At 38.8% G+C, this 17,763-nt stretch overlaps 1 protein-coding gene and 1 long non-coding RNA gene across 7 annotated transcripts in view; both read right to left on the bottom strand.

The window, feature by feature from the left end:
• Positions 1-351: 351 nt before the first annotated feature.
• cfap20dc (CFAP20 domain containing) overlaps positions 352-17,763 on the bottom strand; it is a 30,349-nt gene continuing 12,937 nt past the window's right edge. For 4 of the 6 annotated variants that reach the window (XM_079341407.1, XM_079341409.1, XM_079341406.1 and 1 more), the window contains exons 13-17: positions 12,050-12,430; positions 10,192-10,431; positions 5,964-6,025; positions 1,758-1,852; positions 352-935 (exon numbers count right to left, since the gene is read on the bottom strand). In XM_079341407.1, coding sequence (XP_079197533.1) covers positions 817-935; positions 1,758-1,852; positions 5,964-6,025; positions 10,192-10,431; positions 12,050-12,430 — 897 coding nt within the window. In that variant the 3' untranslated portion in view covers positions 352-816. Of the gene's footprint in view, positions 936-1,757; positions 1,853-5,963; positions 6,026-9,016; positions 9,082-10,191; positions 10,432-12,049; positions 12,431-17,763 lie in introns of those variants that run through there. The other 2 variants (XM_079341410.1, XM_079341411.1) reach the window with 2 other exon arrangements.
• On the bottom strand, positions 7,363-9,009 carry LOC306822405. The gene is made up of 2 exons (XR_013778883.1): positions 8,804-9,009; positions 7,363-7,425 (listed from the first exon to the last, which is right to left on the bottom strand). It is a non-coding gene; the product is annotated as an uncharacterized lncRNA (long non-coding RNA).

Here is a 17,763-nt window from a genome sequence, read left to right as displayed (position 1 = left end):
CTGAAATTGATGAATCAATCTGGCATCAGACGCTCATCAGGTGTGATCATTTTTTTGGCAAGACTGATGAAAGTAGCTGTCATCCCTGTGAGCCGCTCACCCGTTGTTACAAGTGGTTACAATAACAGGCCATAAAACCTAAATGTAAGAAGTCCTGGATAGAGGTCCATATGTGAATACTGGTATAGCAACAACATATAATACTGTCTGTGGGACATTTGTCATTCCAAAGCTTGTTTGGCCGTTAAATGTGATGAATAGATCAGCTTTGTTTAGACCAGATTTAAAGCTTAACTTAAATCTTCATATTAAATCAGTACTCCTCTAATTTCTTAATTCAAACACAGTCGATACACATACACATATTTTATTACACAAATAATGATAAATAAGGAACAGAACTACACGCACAGTAATGCCAATCTGGGATACTTACGGATATCAGGAAATTTAGAAAGAACATCCTGGAGCTTCTTTTAACTACAGAAGGCTTACATAATACAGCCAAGACTTCTGAAAAGACATTCTTCACCATCAGATGTGCTGCTAAATGAGCAACTCAATTTCCTTCAAAAAGCAAGCATCTGATATATTGAAACCCACTCCTTTACACACGAACATGACACAACTTGGAAGTGGAAAAACAAAGGCACCCATAGTCCATCAGAAACAAAAGCTGCAACATGGAAGACTTTTTTTGGTGAATGCAATATTCATCACTGATCAATACACTAGGCCCAAAGAAAGAATCCAGAAGTTATTCATCCGCTACCAATGACTTCTGATTTATTCATTCGGATTCTCTTGAGCTTTGAGTCAAGCTAGTTCATAGTACTTCCCTGTCTTTGGATCGAAATAGCAGTTCAGGCAAGGATCATAGAGCAGATTCAGAAAGTCTTCCTCATTCTCCTCTTCATTCATCAACTCATCCTCTCCTGTAATAATGCAAGAAAAACACACTGAAATACTCAAATATGCATATGTAACAGTGCAACAGTAAATCAAATCAGTTCTTCTACAGAGATAAAATTATACAAATGTGTATTGACTTGTTCATGTACTATGTAAGGCATGAATAAGAGCAGACTCTACCAGCTGCTTCTGGAATAAAATATGAAGCATGGATAGCGAGGTGACCTTCAGACACAGGTGGATTTAAAAGTTTTCTGCCGCTGCCATTTTTTTCTCTCATCAATCAAAACCTAAGACACCCAGACCCCGGTACCACATTATAAAGCTGTAAAGAGATTCCCTGTAATCCCCACTACTTTAAAGCACACGAATTTAGCTGTTAAATTGACAGGCAGTTAAATGCTCAAAAGGTTACAGGATGCTCCGGGAGGAACATTTTATCTTATCAGAACTTTAGCGACGATAATGAAAACTAATTATAAGACACATTGTGTGAGAGGTTTAAAAATGATGTTGTAAACTGCAAAGGTTTCGTCAATTAACCTTGTCGGTGTGTCTGGGGGGTACAGACCTGTAATGAGCCTGTCTCTTTTGACCTATGGAGTTATGTGGAGGACAGAGAGCTCCACTCTCCTGGGTTTTTACCCTTAATTAGATACAGTTTCTCAGGCTTTTCCCTCTCATGCTGAGTGGAGTCTTTAATGGCGGAATGTAAGCTCTGACACTAGTGGAGGTTTCCTCTGGTTCTCTGCTTTCGCACAATTAGTGTGGTCCATGTAAAAGCATTGTATTGTTTTCTGCCTGGGGGCAAAAAAAAAAAAAAACTAACATTAAGGTTACTGTACCTGTGTTTAAGTTTCCCAGATTGTTCCACGTGTCTTCTGACCTTCTCTGTTGGCCGGGAGGCATAATAGGTGGGCTGAGCACATCCATCCACTCCCTAGGGTGAAGACCATAAAGGCACGCAGTCATGACAACACATGCCATTACACGCATCATCCCACCACTGTGCCCCACACATCAAATTGCCTCTATATGACATTTTAACAATGAAAGTCCCATCATTGTGTGCTCTCTGAAAAGCCCATTTGAGCTACTGTCGTCCTTGAGCCACTTCTGCCGAACACTTAGCCTCGCCGTTCTACCTGAAGGATCATTTATTAGATTCTGACTCAAGCTGTGACTTCCAAGTGTCCGTGTTCTGGCCCAGAGTAGAGGTCTTAACCTTGTCAGCGCCTATGAGAGCTGGACTTCCTTTCACTCCCAGATGAGTTCATCATCCCAGTCAGAGGAACGCATACAGCTATACATTGTAATTCTGCACTTCAGTCACACACTGCTCTTTAAGTATGGAGTCGCAGATTAGACAGAGAGAAATGGAGATGATGAAAATGAATTATTTCTTGGATCACTGCAAGATTCATCTGATAAGTAGAATGCTTTTTAGGCAATACATCAGTAGCATAGTTGCAATTACCCATTTACATCTTTTGCCTTTGGACATAACATCTCATAAAAGCACAACATAGCATATTTAATGAGGGACTCTAATCTTCTTCTGTACATTATTCAGCAGACAGCCGGAGACTTAAACATTCATTAAGACTTTCTCTATCTCAGCATCAAGGCATGAAATAATGGGTAATATAAGTAACTCTCTGAAAGCAAAAAAAACAAAAAAAACACCCATTGTATTAAACACAAAAAATCTTTCACTTTTCAAAAATGTTTAAATAAACAGTTCATAAAATTTCATGAAATGCAGAACTACTCCATGGAAGAATCCATTCATGTTTTTTGCGCTTCAATAAATATTTGTATGTTTTGCGAAACACTTATCTTTAGTGAAACATTTTTTGCCTTCAGTGAAATGTTTTTGCAGTTGACCTTCAGAGCCATCGCAACAATGAGATGCAATGAATTGTTGTTGTAATCTTGGCTTTTTAAAAGTAAGTGCCTCTATTTTTAGTGACATAGTATCTTAAACTATAGTTGCGCAATGGAAGTAAACATTTCAACTAATAAACAATACTGTAAACAGTTTTCAAATGAATTTGAATACTTTTATAAATACGGGCTAAGTGGTATCAACAGGTCGGATGTATCCCTGTTAATCAAAAAACAGCATAAAATTCAACTCTTTTAAATACTATGCGATCAACTCATAAGATCTCTTCATGTGTTTGAGAGTTAACTATAAATGTATTCATTTTATCCTATGCCTTTGAACTGAGTCAATTATCTTTATATTGGCCCTGATTTTTCTTTCTAACAAAAGGCTTTTACTCTTCTCTAACCCCCCTCTGACTCTGTGAGAGGCAGGACACAGAACAAAAGTTAATGGAAGCAATTTAGGAGGACAAAGGCCTGAGCTACAGAGCTGCAAATTGGACTTGAGATAGTTAAGTGGGACTTGGTAAGAGTGATTACATGCTAGTTATTACAATGTAGATACAAACCTGTGATGAAGAGAATGGATCAGTTTGATTAAATTTGAGCTCGTGCACAGTTTTAGTTCAATGTTTTAATATATTGAAATTAAGCTCAATGAAACAGAATCAAGGCTACTCTGTTTGTCTGAAACCCTGAATTCTACAGTTGTGAAACAGTTGAATTACTACTCTGGGCTTCTCTGACAGCCTGATTTGTGGTTTCATACTCGCATTTGCCAGCCAAGGGCAGACAAAAGTATTATACACGCAAAGGAGCATGTTAAAAATGCACGAAAAAGCCCTGGCAACATTATGCATAGAAACAAGAGCATTTTAGCTGTCATGAAAACTGTAGCTCTCAACGGAGAGGAAGCCCTACAGTGATGGCAGGACGCTGAAAAAATAGCATGATAGAATTCACTGTATGGGTGTCTCAGAATGCAGCGCCTGGAAGAAAAGGGAAAACAACGACAAAATCCTGTGCAGCTGCTCTTCAATATGTAAATCAAGGCCTGCTTCGTAGTCTAATTTCAGTAGTACAGCTGTGGATTCTGTCATGCTGTGTGACACAAGTCAGAGAGTCTGTTTGAGGTGGCTGTCATTTGTAATCTTCATTTCAGAGGACCTTCAATCTAACGGCATTACCTTAGCAGATACTTTAACCGCCTAGAGACACTCAAGTATGACCCAAAAAGAATCAAGAACTGTCCCTTTCCACTGATCCAACGTAAGAGAGAAAACTCATCATGAGTTTTAAACGATAACACAAGCACAATATTTTAACAAGCCAGATTCAACATGTGTTTAACAGCAGGATACTTTGCTTTTCATCAATAAATCAGACATGTTTGAGAGGATGGTTGCATAATTTCAGTAGCTGGGCTATGATGCAATCCCTTTGTCTTGTTTTGTAACATGCCGTGTGGTTGTGTACACCCACAAAAGAGATGGAGCAGTGCAGAGACAAGGCTCTGCATTAGAGAGCAGCCGGGCATTAAAGGGGCTGCAGAAACCTCTATGGGGAACGACATGATCTGTGACACACTGCTGTAGGTCGGGTCGAGAGATGGATAGAGAGTGCTAATAAGTCATGTTAAGATACTGCACCATTTTTCAGTCAGCGAGAATCATTTTAAACCTATAACATTTTCCATTGTTAATGTTTGAGCAAGAAAGATAACAAAAACCTGATCTGACTTTAACGTTGATAACACGACACTGAGCCTGGAGGCAACATCCTTTCTTTTCATCTGCAACATATGGTCAAACTTTGTTGTCAAACTGCATCAACTTTCTGTCGGTTCACTTTGTTCAAATCCAGTTCATTTATTGGTTTTCTGAAGCTGATATTGGATACACTTCCCCACATATTCGTAAAAGCAGTTGTAGATTGTTCTATCTCCTCCAGTAAGATCAGCCTATCCATCAATGTGTTTTCATTCTACGCTAAGAACTTTAACTTGACTGTGGTTTTAACCCGAAGGCAGGTAAAACCAAGGCGGAACATGTCTTGTGGCTGCTCTGAATTTCGAACAACTGAAACTCTGACCATACACAAGTTAGCCCTCCCTTCATCAATGATGGATTTCACCTTATTTTGCTGCTGGAAGTCAAGGATAAATGGTAAGTCTCACACATGCTTTTGAAAATGTAGTAGCGCTGTTAATTATTGAATATATAAAATGTGCCTTAAGATGCCTTAAAAGCACAATAAAATGTGAAAAAACAATCCAAACGTGAAAATGACAGCAGTTAAGGGAGAAGAAAGCTACAGTACCTGGCAGAATCTCAATTTATTTTTACTCATCAGTGAGTGAGATAAGCCCCCCGTCTGCATATCTTTCTGACAGTTGACATTTAGCCTTAATTCCACAGTCACTCGTTACCATCTGATTAAGAATTTCAGGGTGACTTTCATGTAAAAGCAGCCAAGTTTAAATACAGGCTACATGAGGACATTTTTTTTTTGGAAGAAAATACATAAAATGCAAATGATGTTAAATTTTCCCTGAAAAGACCACTTCTACATGTAAAGTTCTAGTTATTATTCAGCCAAGGCCAGAAAAGTTCAGTTTTTGGAGACAGCGTGTCAACAACTGCACTCAAGTCCTGATGACTGTAGCCTGGGAATGTGAAGCATCAGGCTCATGTTTTATCTACTCTGGAGATGTGAGCCTGGTCTCTCTTTCTTTGAGACTAACTTACATGTGACTTGATTTAGGTCTGCATTTGGGCACGATACATCTGTAACTCTGGAATGTTCCAAATCTGCAAAGGTGTCAGTATTAAATAACATGATTAGGTTATGCCTATTTATGGCTGTTAAATGATATCATCCCTGGTCTTGTTATTATGTTTAAGGAATAATATGAAAAATGTGGCTCACTAGCTAACATAGCAGTTGAGGCTAGTTGGTTGGTTGGTTGGTTGGTTGTAGGCATTTTTGTTGTCACACTTTAATCATACTAAAGACCAGTTCACATTTATGGCCACAAAAGGCTTTGACCTTTATGCACATTGCACAGCAGAACAAAAAAGAAAACATTCAACCTTTTCATGACGCTTATATATTTAAATAAACAAATTTACGAGAAATGTCAGTGACGAGTGTTTGCTTACCTGGGGTTTGATTGCCAGAGGGGGTTCATTTCTTTCTGATAATGGTGACCCTGATTAGCTGGCTATGAGGAAAAGAGAAGAGTGTAAAAATGGTGGTCACATATTTAAAACTCATGTACTTGTTCCGAACAATATAATAAATATCCAGTCACAGACTATAAGGTGAGATATTAGGGCATTGAGAGAACATATACTGTATAGCTTCACAGCAAGTGAAGATTGTGAATGTTTCTGAGATTAAGAATGTAGACCTGTAATGAAGGCCACTGTGTCGACCATCAGACTGGTTTAAGCTTGACTGCTTGACAAATGAGGGTGGTCTCTCAGTAGAAATGTTGTGTTATTTGACAGATAAACTGATGTGTGCAGAGTAAATTTCATAATGTCAAGGACAGTTGTTGTTGGAGAGTTGAAATGTAAAAGCAACTAGAATACAAGTTGCATCCTTGGACAGTGAGACGTAATAACATGTACATTTGATCTTTTCTTCCTGTGTGAATACAACAACTGCTGCTTAGCCTAAAAGAAGTCATACTAAAACAACACGCAATTAGATAATGCGTGTCTTGAAGAGTTGCTCTGGCTCGAATGCAGTGTGAGGGGCAACATTTCTATTGAAGATAAACTACCCAGAACGTCAATTTAGTTGCCAATTCAAAACCTCAATGCAGATCTAGAAGAACAGATGAACAGCGTTGCTGACCAAGCTCTCCTTAACACAGAAATGTTTTGCAAAAACACAACAAAACTGCGTAAGGTTTCCGCATTTTATGGTAATACTAGTTAAGGTTAGGTCAGGAAGATCACTGACCTTCTCACAATGAAAAAAAACAAAACAAGAGAAAATCACACAAAAGAAAAATGGAGAGCACGGCAAGATGCACACATCATTGCATAACAATTAAGGGTGAACCTAAGGCAAAAAGATCTGTAAAATCATTTAATCAAGCAGACAAGCAAATGTAACCTAACCTTATAGTTACTAAAGGATAAGTAAGTTTAGGGTTCTCAAAGATTGGAGCTTTTTGTGGTCTGGCTTTTGAAAACACTTGCAGATTACTTCTTCATTAGCCGTGAGTATGAGAGACTTGCAACTAATCTGAAACAATTAGAATGCTTTCACTCTTAATATGTATTCAAACTCAGCAGTAAGAAACACAACACCACGTTACATTCTCAGGAGGCCATTTAAGTCTAGTGCCTGCTTAATGGCTATTACATTGCATGACACTGATGAAGAAGCAGGCACGTGGAAAGCTTAGTCCTTGCATCACTTAAGTACATTTTTTCTATCCATTTGCTCCAGTCCCTTCTCTAAAATAAGAAGGGGCCTATGATAGTTCCCAGTGTGATTCTGAAGGTAATATGGACTGATGATGACTTACCTGCGGAGTAGAAGCAGAAACATTTCTTTGTGCTTTACGTGTAATTTTAAACCCAGTACCTCGAATGGTCTTTTAAACTTACAGGAACGACAGAATCAACGAGAGTGCTAAGATGTAAACAAAGTGCACATACACCAAGACTTAATTACACATTTTGAGGAAATTACATCTCAATGGTTAAGGATGTGTATGTAGCTGCACAGGCTGCCTGCAAGTGCTGTGAAAACCAGAGTAGGTAACTACACATCAGGTGTGGACAGGCCATGGTCCTGAATCCAGTTTCTGGTTGGCTCTTTTATCTCGTACCCCTTTTTATGTAACTACTGCCCTTGCATGATGCTTCAATATGTCATCTACTCTGGTAATCAAGCTGCATGTTCAACACCTGATTATCCTCCTTGTTATGTCACTATCAAAATCAGAAAACCTGAAAGAGCTGTCTCATGTTTTGGATCAACGTCAGTGTAGATTGTATCATTTCTGCCCCTGAGCCTGGTTTGCATCAACATTATTGTAGACTCTGTCATTTCTGTCCCTGAGCTTCCTCCAACTACCTCAACTACCTCATTAAGAAGACAAAAACACTTCAGTTCAAATCATTTGGCTGCAACACTTAGTGTACATCATTTCTGGGCTGCACAGACCTATTTGGCAATTATGTTCAACCAAACAGCACAACTGCCAGATTATTACTTTTTAACGTCCTTCTTAGCACTTCTTATTTATCAAGGCAGTTCCCAGGTGATGGCTGCTTGATCAGCTGCACAACAGAAGATGTTCCTGTTTTTCTGTCTTTGAATGCTCCTTATATTGCTTAGACTTCAGAATCAACAAGGAGGAAATCAATTCAACTCTACAGATACTTCACTCTCCTTTAAGACTTTACTTTAGTTGTTCTAAACGTGTACTGTGGGGGACATAGTTACACCAAATTCCATATTGGGTGCTTCTTGGATCTCATGGTCAATCCAACTTGGAAAAACAGTTTAAAGGGTGTGGTCCAAATTCATAGTTTCCCAAAAAAAACAAAACAAAAAAAATACAGAGTAAAATAGAAAAGAATAAAAACCCAAATCTGGTCTCTAAACTAATCTTGCTCATGCTATGTGGCGCATAAAAAAGGTATTATCTAGTAGAGTTTAAAACAACAGGAGAATGCTCTTGCTATAAAAAACCCACATCGAATAATTATTCACTCCATTTTATAAAAATAATTGTTAAGGTCAGGAAAATTCACGACATTGGATAAAGCCTTTCACACAATATCAGAAATAAACCTAAAAATCATAAAAGAGGGATTTGTTACAAAACCTTAATAGCCTTAATAGCGTGTTTTTTCCAAAAATAAGATACATTTGATAGCCATCTTTGACCTCAAAACTACTTTACATCTGCATCATTTGTTGTAGCTGACACAACCACTGGGATGGATCAAACTGGATTTTATGAGGTCACAATGAGGTAAGTATCTGATTTTGTAATTATTTTGTTTGGAGTTTTCATATGGGGTGTTTACATCATGAAAACCTTTGATTTGACATTTCATATCTAGCAGTAGACAAAAACATGTACTGTATTAATCCTAGAAACGAGTATCTGGCTGTCTGAAATCTAGATTCACACAATAATAAAATGTGCAAAAGTGATGCGTAGGTGGTAGTGCTCAACCTAATAACTGAAGCGCAGCACACAGTTGTCTTGGGATTGAAGTTAGGTCTGAGCTGGTACGGAAGCTGCAGTAGCAGATAGAAGCAGCGGCAGCATGGAAGCCAACGGCAGGGCCACGTGCATCACAGCATCCAGGGAAAAGAAAGGGTTTCTCAGTTCTAGTGGAAGGAGTAGCAAACCCAGACAGTGACTACGTCTAGATCTCAATTCCTTAATAGGTGCCTTTAAAAAAAAAGAAAGAAAAAAAAGATATAGATGCTAAAATTGGAAAGTGATGGCCCAGTTTGTGGCGTCTTTCTCTATCTCTCTTCTTCTTGCTTTATTTGCAAACATGCCTTAATATGCTGATGGTGGTGCTGTTGCCATATGTACTGTATTTAGAATTGTAAAGCACTGCATGTGAATCTCAAAACATCACTTCAGGGTTAGATCAAGTCAGATGTAAATTTCCTCCAATCCCAGTGGGAAACTCTACCTACCACAAGGTCTGAAGGTACATGTTTTTATGAGTGGCTGCATCATTGTGTCCTTAAAAAAGGTACCATGCAATGCTAATCCCTGTGGTATACCTCTGTTCATTGTATTCTGCTGGAATCGCAGTATAATGATGGCTCCCTGTATGTTCAGATATGCAATCAGAACTATAACTCGGCCATCTGTAATGATTGCATTCTCAGTAGATCCAACAGAGGACCCATTGGGACTTGGAAGAGCAGAGTTCCTTAAGTGTGATGTGCTTATGCTAATGGAGCAAAGATCTAAGTGACCTTCAATAGCCAAGAGCAAACTTTAACATCTTTGAATTCTAAAAAGACTTATGGGGATAATATCAAATGACCTAAATCCCTTTTCAGTCACTGGGGGAAGTCACTGGAGATATTATGCCAGTGTACTCTCAGAGCTGTAAGAGGCCAATTAATGTGTTTCTATCTCCATAACCTTCTGTAATTCAGAAAAAAATGCACAAGAAATAGGTGCATTGGCACTTTATGGTGGCATACATTGGAGGCTTGAAATGGAAATTTCGCAAGCGCGTGGATCAACCAAGGTCAAAGAAATTATTCAAGACCGGAGAGTGAAAGAGGGAGAACCTGCTAATGATTGTAAATAGTGGGCTGCATGTGAGTGTTGCTTTTTACTGAAGAATGAAAGATCAAGAGTGTGATAGTGCAGACCGTGGAGATGTGGGTCCAGGTTGAAGCGTCGTCACTGCTCATGCTGAGGCTGACGTTGCACTGGTGGATCTGAGATGCTCTGAGGCTCGAGGTTCTGCGTTCATCTTCCTCATGCTCCCTTTTCAGACTTTCCAGCATTCGAAGCTCATCATTATCATCCCTGTGTATTCGCAGACTGCTAAGTGAGTGTAATCGGTGATCGCTGGGACCAACAGACTTCAGTGTGTTGTCTTCTACATCCTTTGAAAACATAACACAATAAAAAAAAAATGAATTAGTCACACACACACAAATGCCAAATACAAAAAAGATGTTTCTCTGCAACCAACAAAGAAATGTCAGGCTAAACAGAAGACAAGTAGACAATGCCAAAGTCAGTGTTGGACATAATTCATTGTTGTGACGCTCTGAGGAAATGTCTTATAAAAGATTATCACTTAATCCAATAGAGAATTATGACAGCTTGATTTGTGACAAGCCTGGTGTTGCCCTGGTGTTGGATCTATGTCAAGTCAATAAACCAGGACTGCAGGGAGTAAAACAAACTCCTTGTCATATCCCTCTGACAACCTTTCAGTCAAAGCCCTCACTGCATGCTGCCTTCTGGACTTGGCACATATCAGCAGTCTGGAGCTGCATTGATCAAGGGTACTGGGATTCGTCCCAGCAGCGAGTTGTGTAAATGTAGAAACCAAAAGCCAAGTGACAGATATCCCTTTAGGCCTTGTGATGGCTCCAGTTTGACTGTTCTATGATCCTGGATCTTTTCAACTGTAGCAGCGGCCTACCTCAATTTGTAGCAGGCCCATCTTTTGATCTGTTTTCAGCACAGTATTACAAACCTTTACAGTCCTCAAATCAGCAGTGACCACACATGACTGTTGTCAAACAAGAAATATCTAGACAGAAAACAAGCAGAGCTTTTAATTACCTGCAAAGTTGTTAAAAGCCTCATATAACTCGAGGCACCCAAATTTAAGAGAATAATATTTGTTGCTGTGAATCATTGAGTTGAGTCATATTACTGAATTTATTTTTAATTTGATGTCATTTTCAGTAAAATTAAAAAAGTGAATCTTTTTATGGATGCTTCTGTAGATTAGCAACTTTTTTCTCCAGTCTTTTGATATAACATTGTCAGTTGTTTTTTGCAGTGTGAAGTGGATGAATCAATGCTTGTTTTGGATGGAAGTAGCTGCCTATAGGGATCCTTGAGAGGCTTAGACTTAGACTATAAAGTACGTCCTGTGGTTGTAAAAGGAAAGCATTTGCTTAAAACAGCTTCATGATCTGTGGAGCGGCAGACTTAATTCTCCTTGAGTCGAGGACTTCAAGAAGCCTCTTTTTTTTCTGAACAGTCATTCGACCAATTAAGGATAACTTCCTACATGTTTTAGCTTCTATACAGCTCTTCACAGAACTTACAAAACTTACAAAGAAAAAATGAAAAGTCCATAAAACATTAACATCTCTGTAGAGGACTTATCTAAATCAAAACAAGTGTATTGCTTTTTTTTTTTCTTCTTCTCAATAATGGTGTTATGGTTTCATTAAGAAAGGAAGAGCGATTCAAATGAATAAACTCAGCTTGCAAACATAGGAGGTTTTTGTTTGCGTGTAAAACTTATTTTTGCTGATTAGTGACTGTGTGATAAATAATGAACTTGTTTACTTTGTTAATGTTGACACAGTGAGAGGTTATCCAAAGATGCAATGCATTTGTGTTGCAATTAAGCAGCAAACGTGGACATTTCACAGTGGAGGTAATTAGAGGTGTTTGCCAATAAACAGCTGTTCTGTTAATAATAAGGTGCAGAGCTAAAATAATAGTCATTTAATTTAGGTATTTAGGCAGTACCTCTGGCTTTATAGGCTCCTTCCCTTTGACTTCTTGCAGGAGTCTCCGAGAAAGAGATACACTGCTGCTACCAACCAGAACTTGGCTCAATACCTCCGATCCCCATGGGTGACACTTCTGTTCCTGTCTGCTGGGTGTTGCGTTAGGTGAGAGGCAGTGTGTGGGGACAATCCGAACAGGTTGAGCACTTTCTCTGGATGTATTGTGTTTACTGGCAGCAGGTGGATGGAGCTCTTTTTGTGTTGGTTGGTCAATTATGAGACATTCAGGATGGAGTTGTAGTTGTAGTTGTACATCTGAAGCTGGATTGGGAGCTCTGGGAGTAGAAGGGCTGGACTCAGCACTAATTCTTTGATGTTGAAAGGCAATGTAGGTGTTATCCTGAAAGAAATATGAGGAAAAAGATAAATATTGACCTAAAATGGTTGTAGAACAAACTATAAAAAGGATGATTAGTCATGACCCATTAGACTGTTTCCAATGGTTCCGATGTTAGCTCAACAACTTTGATGTTGTGTTCTGCCCTTTAGATAAGACGTCTGCTTAATGAACCATGATAATGAGATGGCACACAGTCAAAGGGATTGAATAGATGTTGGTGGCTTAGCTTTAAATTAACCTCACATTTAAAAAGGCTAATGGCATTCTCTTTCAGTCTGCTAACGTTTCCCACCTTCAGATTTTAAGTTAACACTCAGTGATGTAGTTCAAAAGTTGTCGCCTACCAATCAGGTTACATAACACGCAGCACATAGAGACACTGTGCATGCTTCTTTTTTAACATTAAAGGAATACTCAGCTGAAAACCAAAGTTTTGAATATCAAACACTCATCCCTGTAGGCTTGAAAGATACGTGATTCTGAAAAGTTTGTAACTGGCTCCTTCACTGAGGACGGCAGCTGGATTCACAACAGTGGATTCAAATTATGACCCAGTTTCATAGCGAGGGAAAAAAAACAAAAAAAAAACAAGCATGGAAACTTTTCAAAAAAATCCTGCAGCAAAAAAACATTTCTGACTCCAAAACAGCTATACCAAATGACCAAGTGGAGTATGTACATACTTAAAAACAGACTGTGGGCAGACAGAGTGTGACTAGTAATTTTTTTGTTTTTAATTTTATCTGCTTTATTAAGTCTCAAGAGGGAAATATTGGTCTGGACTCTGTTATTTTAGAGACATGCTTCTCACACACACAAGCCAGAATCACACACGTGCACAAGCAGGACCTGTGGACATGCATTGATGGAGAGATGCGGCAGCTGTCCCCACAAGAAGCACCCCTTGAGCTGGTGGGTGTTCGGTGCCTTGCTCAAGAGCACCTCGGCAGTGCTCGAGAAGTGATCTGGCACCTCTCCAGCTCAACTTGTCTTCGTAAAAAAGCTGCTGAAGGTTTGACTGTCTAAGAGCAAACTAAGCATGTTCGCTCTAATAATCCTCCAGCATGATGATACTAAAAAAATTGGAAATGTCTGTCTTCTTTTGCAGTGAGTCCCAGTCACAGTTGGAATTAATTGACAATATTTTCACAGCGGCTATTTTTCCGCTGACATCATGCTCACTGTGGAGGCTCACATGTTGCTGAAAGCCCTTTTAGACTGCTTTTCTGCAAAAGCACTCTCACTAATCTCAGACGTCATTGCATCTTTGTACATTCATATTAAGCCTGCTGTTTGCGGAAGCAAGACAAAGCTGAGCTCCACATACACACACAGTCAGCCATGCACAAATACAGCGCTGCACTCCCCCGCTCCCCTATTACACTGTTATGACATTCTGATTGAAGACAAAACATCGAAGGGGCTTAAATATTCCTTGAAACAGACGTCTGCATAAGGATAGTACTGCAATTGTCAAAGTGCAGCGTTGTATAAACTGAGGTTATTGACAAAACATGTTTGCTAATGGAGATTGATTTAAATGTTGGCGTTTTCATTAGAACTTTTCAGTTAGCTACCTCATGAGTGCTCAATTATATTGTTTGAACATGAAATACGAGCAAATAGAAAATAGAGAGTAACAATGCTACAGGGAACATAAATCAGACAAAAGTCAAAGTTAGCATTCAGCCTCTTACTAGCTGACACAACCATGTGTTTTTTAGTACTTGATAGTAAAGGCACAGAGTCCTAGCTAACTTGTTTTCAAGTAAAGATATGTTTTAAGGGAATTAGTTTAATGCTTATTTTAAAGGCAGGGTAGGTAATTTTCTCCAGATTCAGTTTTTAAGATTTTGGTTGAAATGGTCTTTAGGTCCTCACAGTAATTAATAATTCATATACTCTGAAAAAGAAATCGGTCATCTGTAACAATTGTAAACATGTAAAAGCTTTGACCAATGTCAGCACATGGTACACGTTTTATAAACCAATCAAGCCTCTTTACTCCATGCATGCATGAGCCCGCACTCAAAGCATGAGCTGAAATTCGCTTCTGGACCAATAGCAATAGTGCATGTAAGTGAGGGGCGTGGCTTTTGAGAGAACACAGAGGGGAGGGGGTGGGTGAATATGGAGAACCAAGAGAATGCTACTTTCAAAATCATGCTAGTTTTCGAAAAGTACCTACTCTGCCTTTAATTGCTGTCTAATGGATAATAATGGGTTCAACCTTTTACTTTGAAATAGGGCCCAATGTTAATAAAACATACAACGTGTCTTTATTTTTTTGCTCCAATTCAAATTGCTACAAATGTCATCTAAAGGAACTTTACTAAAACGAGTAGGTCTAGACCTTACTCCTTGTTCCCATCAGATTTTCACGATAGATTAGCTTTTTAGTTGCTGATTAATCAAGTAGTGACTGGAATACCATGAGTAGCAAATTAAAACATGAATACACTTATGACCTGTGACATATCAGTGAAACCTTGTAACAGCCTTTTAGTTTCCCATCTTAAGCATGCTGGTTACAGCTGCCTTTGTACACAAGGAACAGAGCCTCAATTCAAGCAGGTTTGGTTAAAAATAAATATATTTTGATTTCAATTCATACATACACGAAAAGACACTGTTTCATGATGTCTTCCCAAATAAAAACGTTTTCAATTAACTACATTGGGAAACAAACAGGACTGTCTTTAAAACCTATTTACTCCATTAACTCCATGGGATTAACAAAAAAATAGACGGTCTCTCATGCATTAATTGTCGTAACTTTCCTTGAAGCCGAAATACTCGCTGATCTTTATTGCTTTTGTTGGCTGTCTCTGTTTGAGAGTTTGCTTTTATCTTTGAGCTTTTTCATGGTTCAAAGATCATTATAAGCCCTTTAGGGATTCCAGCTCATCCACTCCATATGTTATTAGTTCTTTTGTTTTCTCTTTGTTTTTATCCTTTTTGTAAGTGAAAGTGAATAAACAATGACCTACATATATTATTGATAGATATTATTTCTATGTGGCTGTCAGTATGTTGGTGTACACTGTGTGTTTGTTTGTGAGTGAGTGACAGAGTGAATGAGTGTGTGAATGTGAGTAAGCGAGTGAGTGAGCAAGTATGTGAGTGAGCAAGTGTGTGTGTGAGTGACTAAGTGTGTGTCTATTTGTGCATGCATGTAAGCGACTGTGTGTGTGTGTGTGTGTGTGTGTGTGTGTGTGTGTGTGTGTGTGTGTATGTGTGTGAGTGATTGAGTGAGCGACTCAGTGAGTGAGGGAGTGTGAGTGAGAAAGTGTGTGCATGTGAATGAGTGTGTGTGTACGAGCGAATGTGTGTGTGTGAGAGAGTGATTGAGTGAGACTGTGTGAGTGTGAGAGTGTGCATGTATAAGACTCTGTGCTAGCCTGTGTGTTGTTGAGGGCACACAGTAAGGCACTGATTTTAAAGCTTTTGTCATTTAAGCATGATACTATACCTCTGCATATATATGTGAATTATTTCAGTTAATATTTCATCAGAACATCTCAACTGCCTGTGTTTACCCTGCTGTATTTTTTCTCAAAAGTTTCAAAATAGTTCAGCAACTGAAAATCATTACTTTGTTTTGCTTTTAATATTTCTCTATGTTTGAGAACAAATGTTAGTTCAAAGAATTGCATGAACCTGATGCAACACCTTGAAACATGATATTTCTCTCTGTTAAGAAATAAGCAACCTACCACAAACGAATTAAATCAAAATCAGACCAACTTTCATCAGAGGGCTACTCTTCGATATCAATATAACAGCAGGGTGGTAAATGACTGAGTTTAAGATATTTTCCAGAATCTCTCCCATTCAGTGATTTAAAAAATAATATAAAATCACAAAAATAAAAGAATATACAAAACATAATCTCTTGTATCCTACTGGACATAGCCGGCTAAAGTTTAAAGCATTGTTAAGTTTAGAAGAAAGGTCCTAAAAAAACTGTCTTATAGACTGTATACGCTGTTATGTCATGAAAAGCTAACATCCACAGCATTGTGGGGTTGAGAAGAACGATCAGCCAATATGTAACTTATAACACATTTGTGTTTATAATGCCTTTTTTTGTCATTGGCAAACATTCATTAATCAAATCAATTTAATCTAATTAATTTATATCCATATTTTGTTTTTGTTCACTCATCTACAGGCTGTTACATCCTAATTTCTTGCAGTGAAAGATGCTGCGCTGCTTGCTCTCTGTTTAGCTTACATTCTGATCCTGTTATAATCATTTTCATACTAAAACTGAAATTCATTTACCAATCACTAAGAATTAAATACATTGCTCTAGATAACTGCACTGTCCAAGATCCAGCTATTAGAGGGGGAAAGGGACTTAAACAGACTGTTTTTATACAATCACTTTATCATGGACTGAGAACTCTGGAAAACTTCTCAAAAGTAGTTTTACCTCACAGCTAAATAACACTACCACACTGAAAGAAAATGGTAAGATTGCTTGCAAGGAAAACATTTAGAAGTAATCTCTGTTATTCTCTAAGTGCAGAGACTATAATGAATCCGTGCCCTGTGAGATAAAGAGACAAATGTCAGCCAGATACCAGAGCAATGAGATCTGAGATGCATGTACCCTCCATAAACGTATACTATATTGGTAATTTCAACTTTTTCTGGGCCCAACAGACATCATTTGAGAGCAGATGGAACTTGCCTCAAACTGTTCATCTCTAATCTGTTTTACTCCCCGAGTCCCCCATCTGCTCCCTCTGCCAACGACAGGAGGAATCAGTGTCCACCCACATGCCAACTGCTTCCTGTGAGAACTCACTTTCTTCACCTTCCCAAAACCCCATTCTGTTTTCCCCCATGCCCAGTAATACCCCCCTACCGCCACCGCTGACGTTAAATTACCCCTCTACTTTGCCCCTTCCTTTACCAGGGACTTTAAGTTCCCCTTTGTATCGATAGATCTCTCAATTCCTGCCTTGATAGGTAATAGAGAGAGACTGATTACCTCTGCTCAGCCATCAATTCAGCTCATCTGTTACCAGCTCCTTACAATATTCAGTCAGGGCCATCCCCATCTTTACAAAGGTAACTGCTGAATACTTGATTGCTTACCAAGTCGTTTTTCATTTTGAACTTGTCACACTTCCTTTAAGCTAGATCGTGTCCTTTTAGCTGAAATGTGGGGAAAGAAACACACTAGATGTCACAAGTCACAAAAGAGGATGCAAGATGGGTGCTGGTGACCGAGTGGTTATAGAGCACACCCCATGTATAGAGTCTGTAGTCCTCGAAGCAGAGGGCCCAGGCTTAAATCCAGCCTGTGACTCCTTTATGGC

The sequence above is a fragment of the Symphodus melops genome (assembly GCF_947650265.1).
Source record: "Symphodus melops genome assembly, chromosome: 4".
Taxonomy (NCBI): domain Eukaryota; kingdom Metazoa; phylum Chordata; class Actinopteri; order Labriformes; family Labridae; genus Symphodus; species Symphodus melops.
This window is presented reverse-complemented; position numbering and strand designations above follow the sequence as displayed.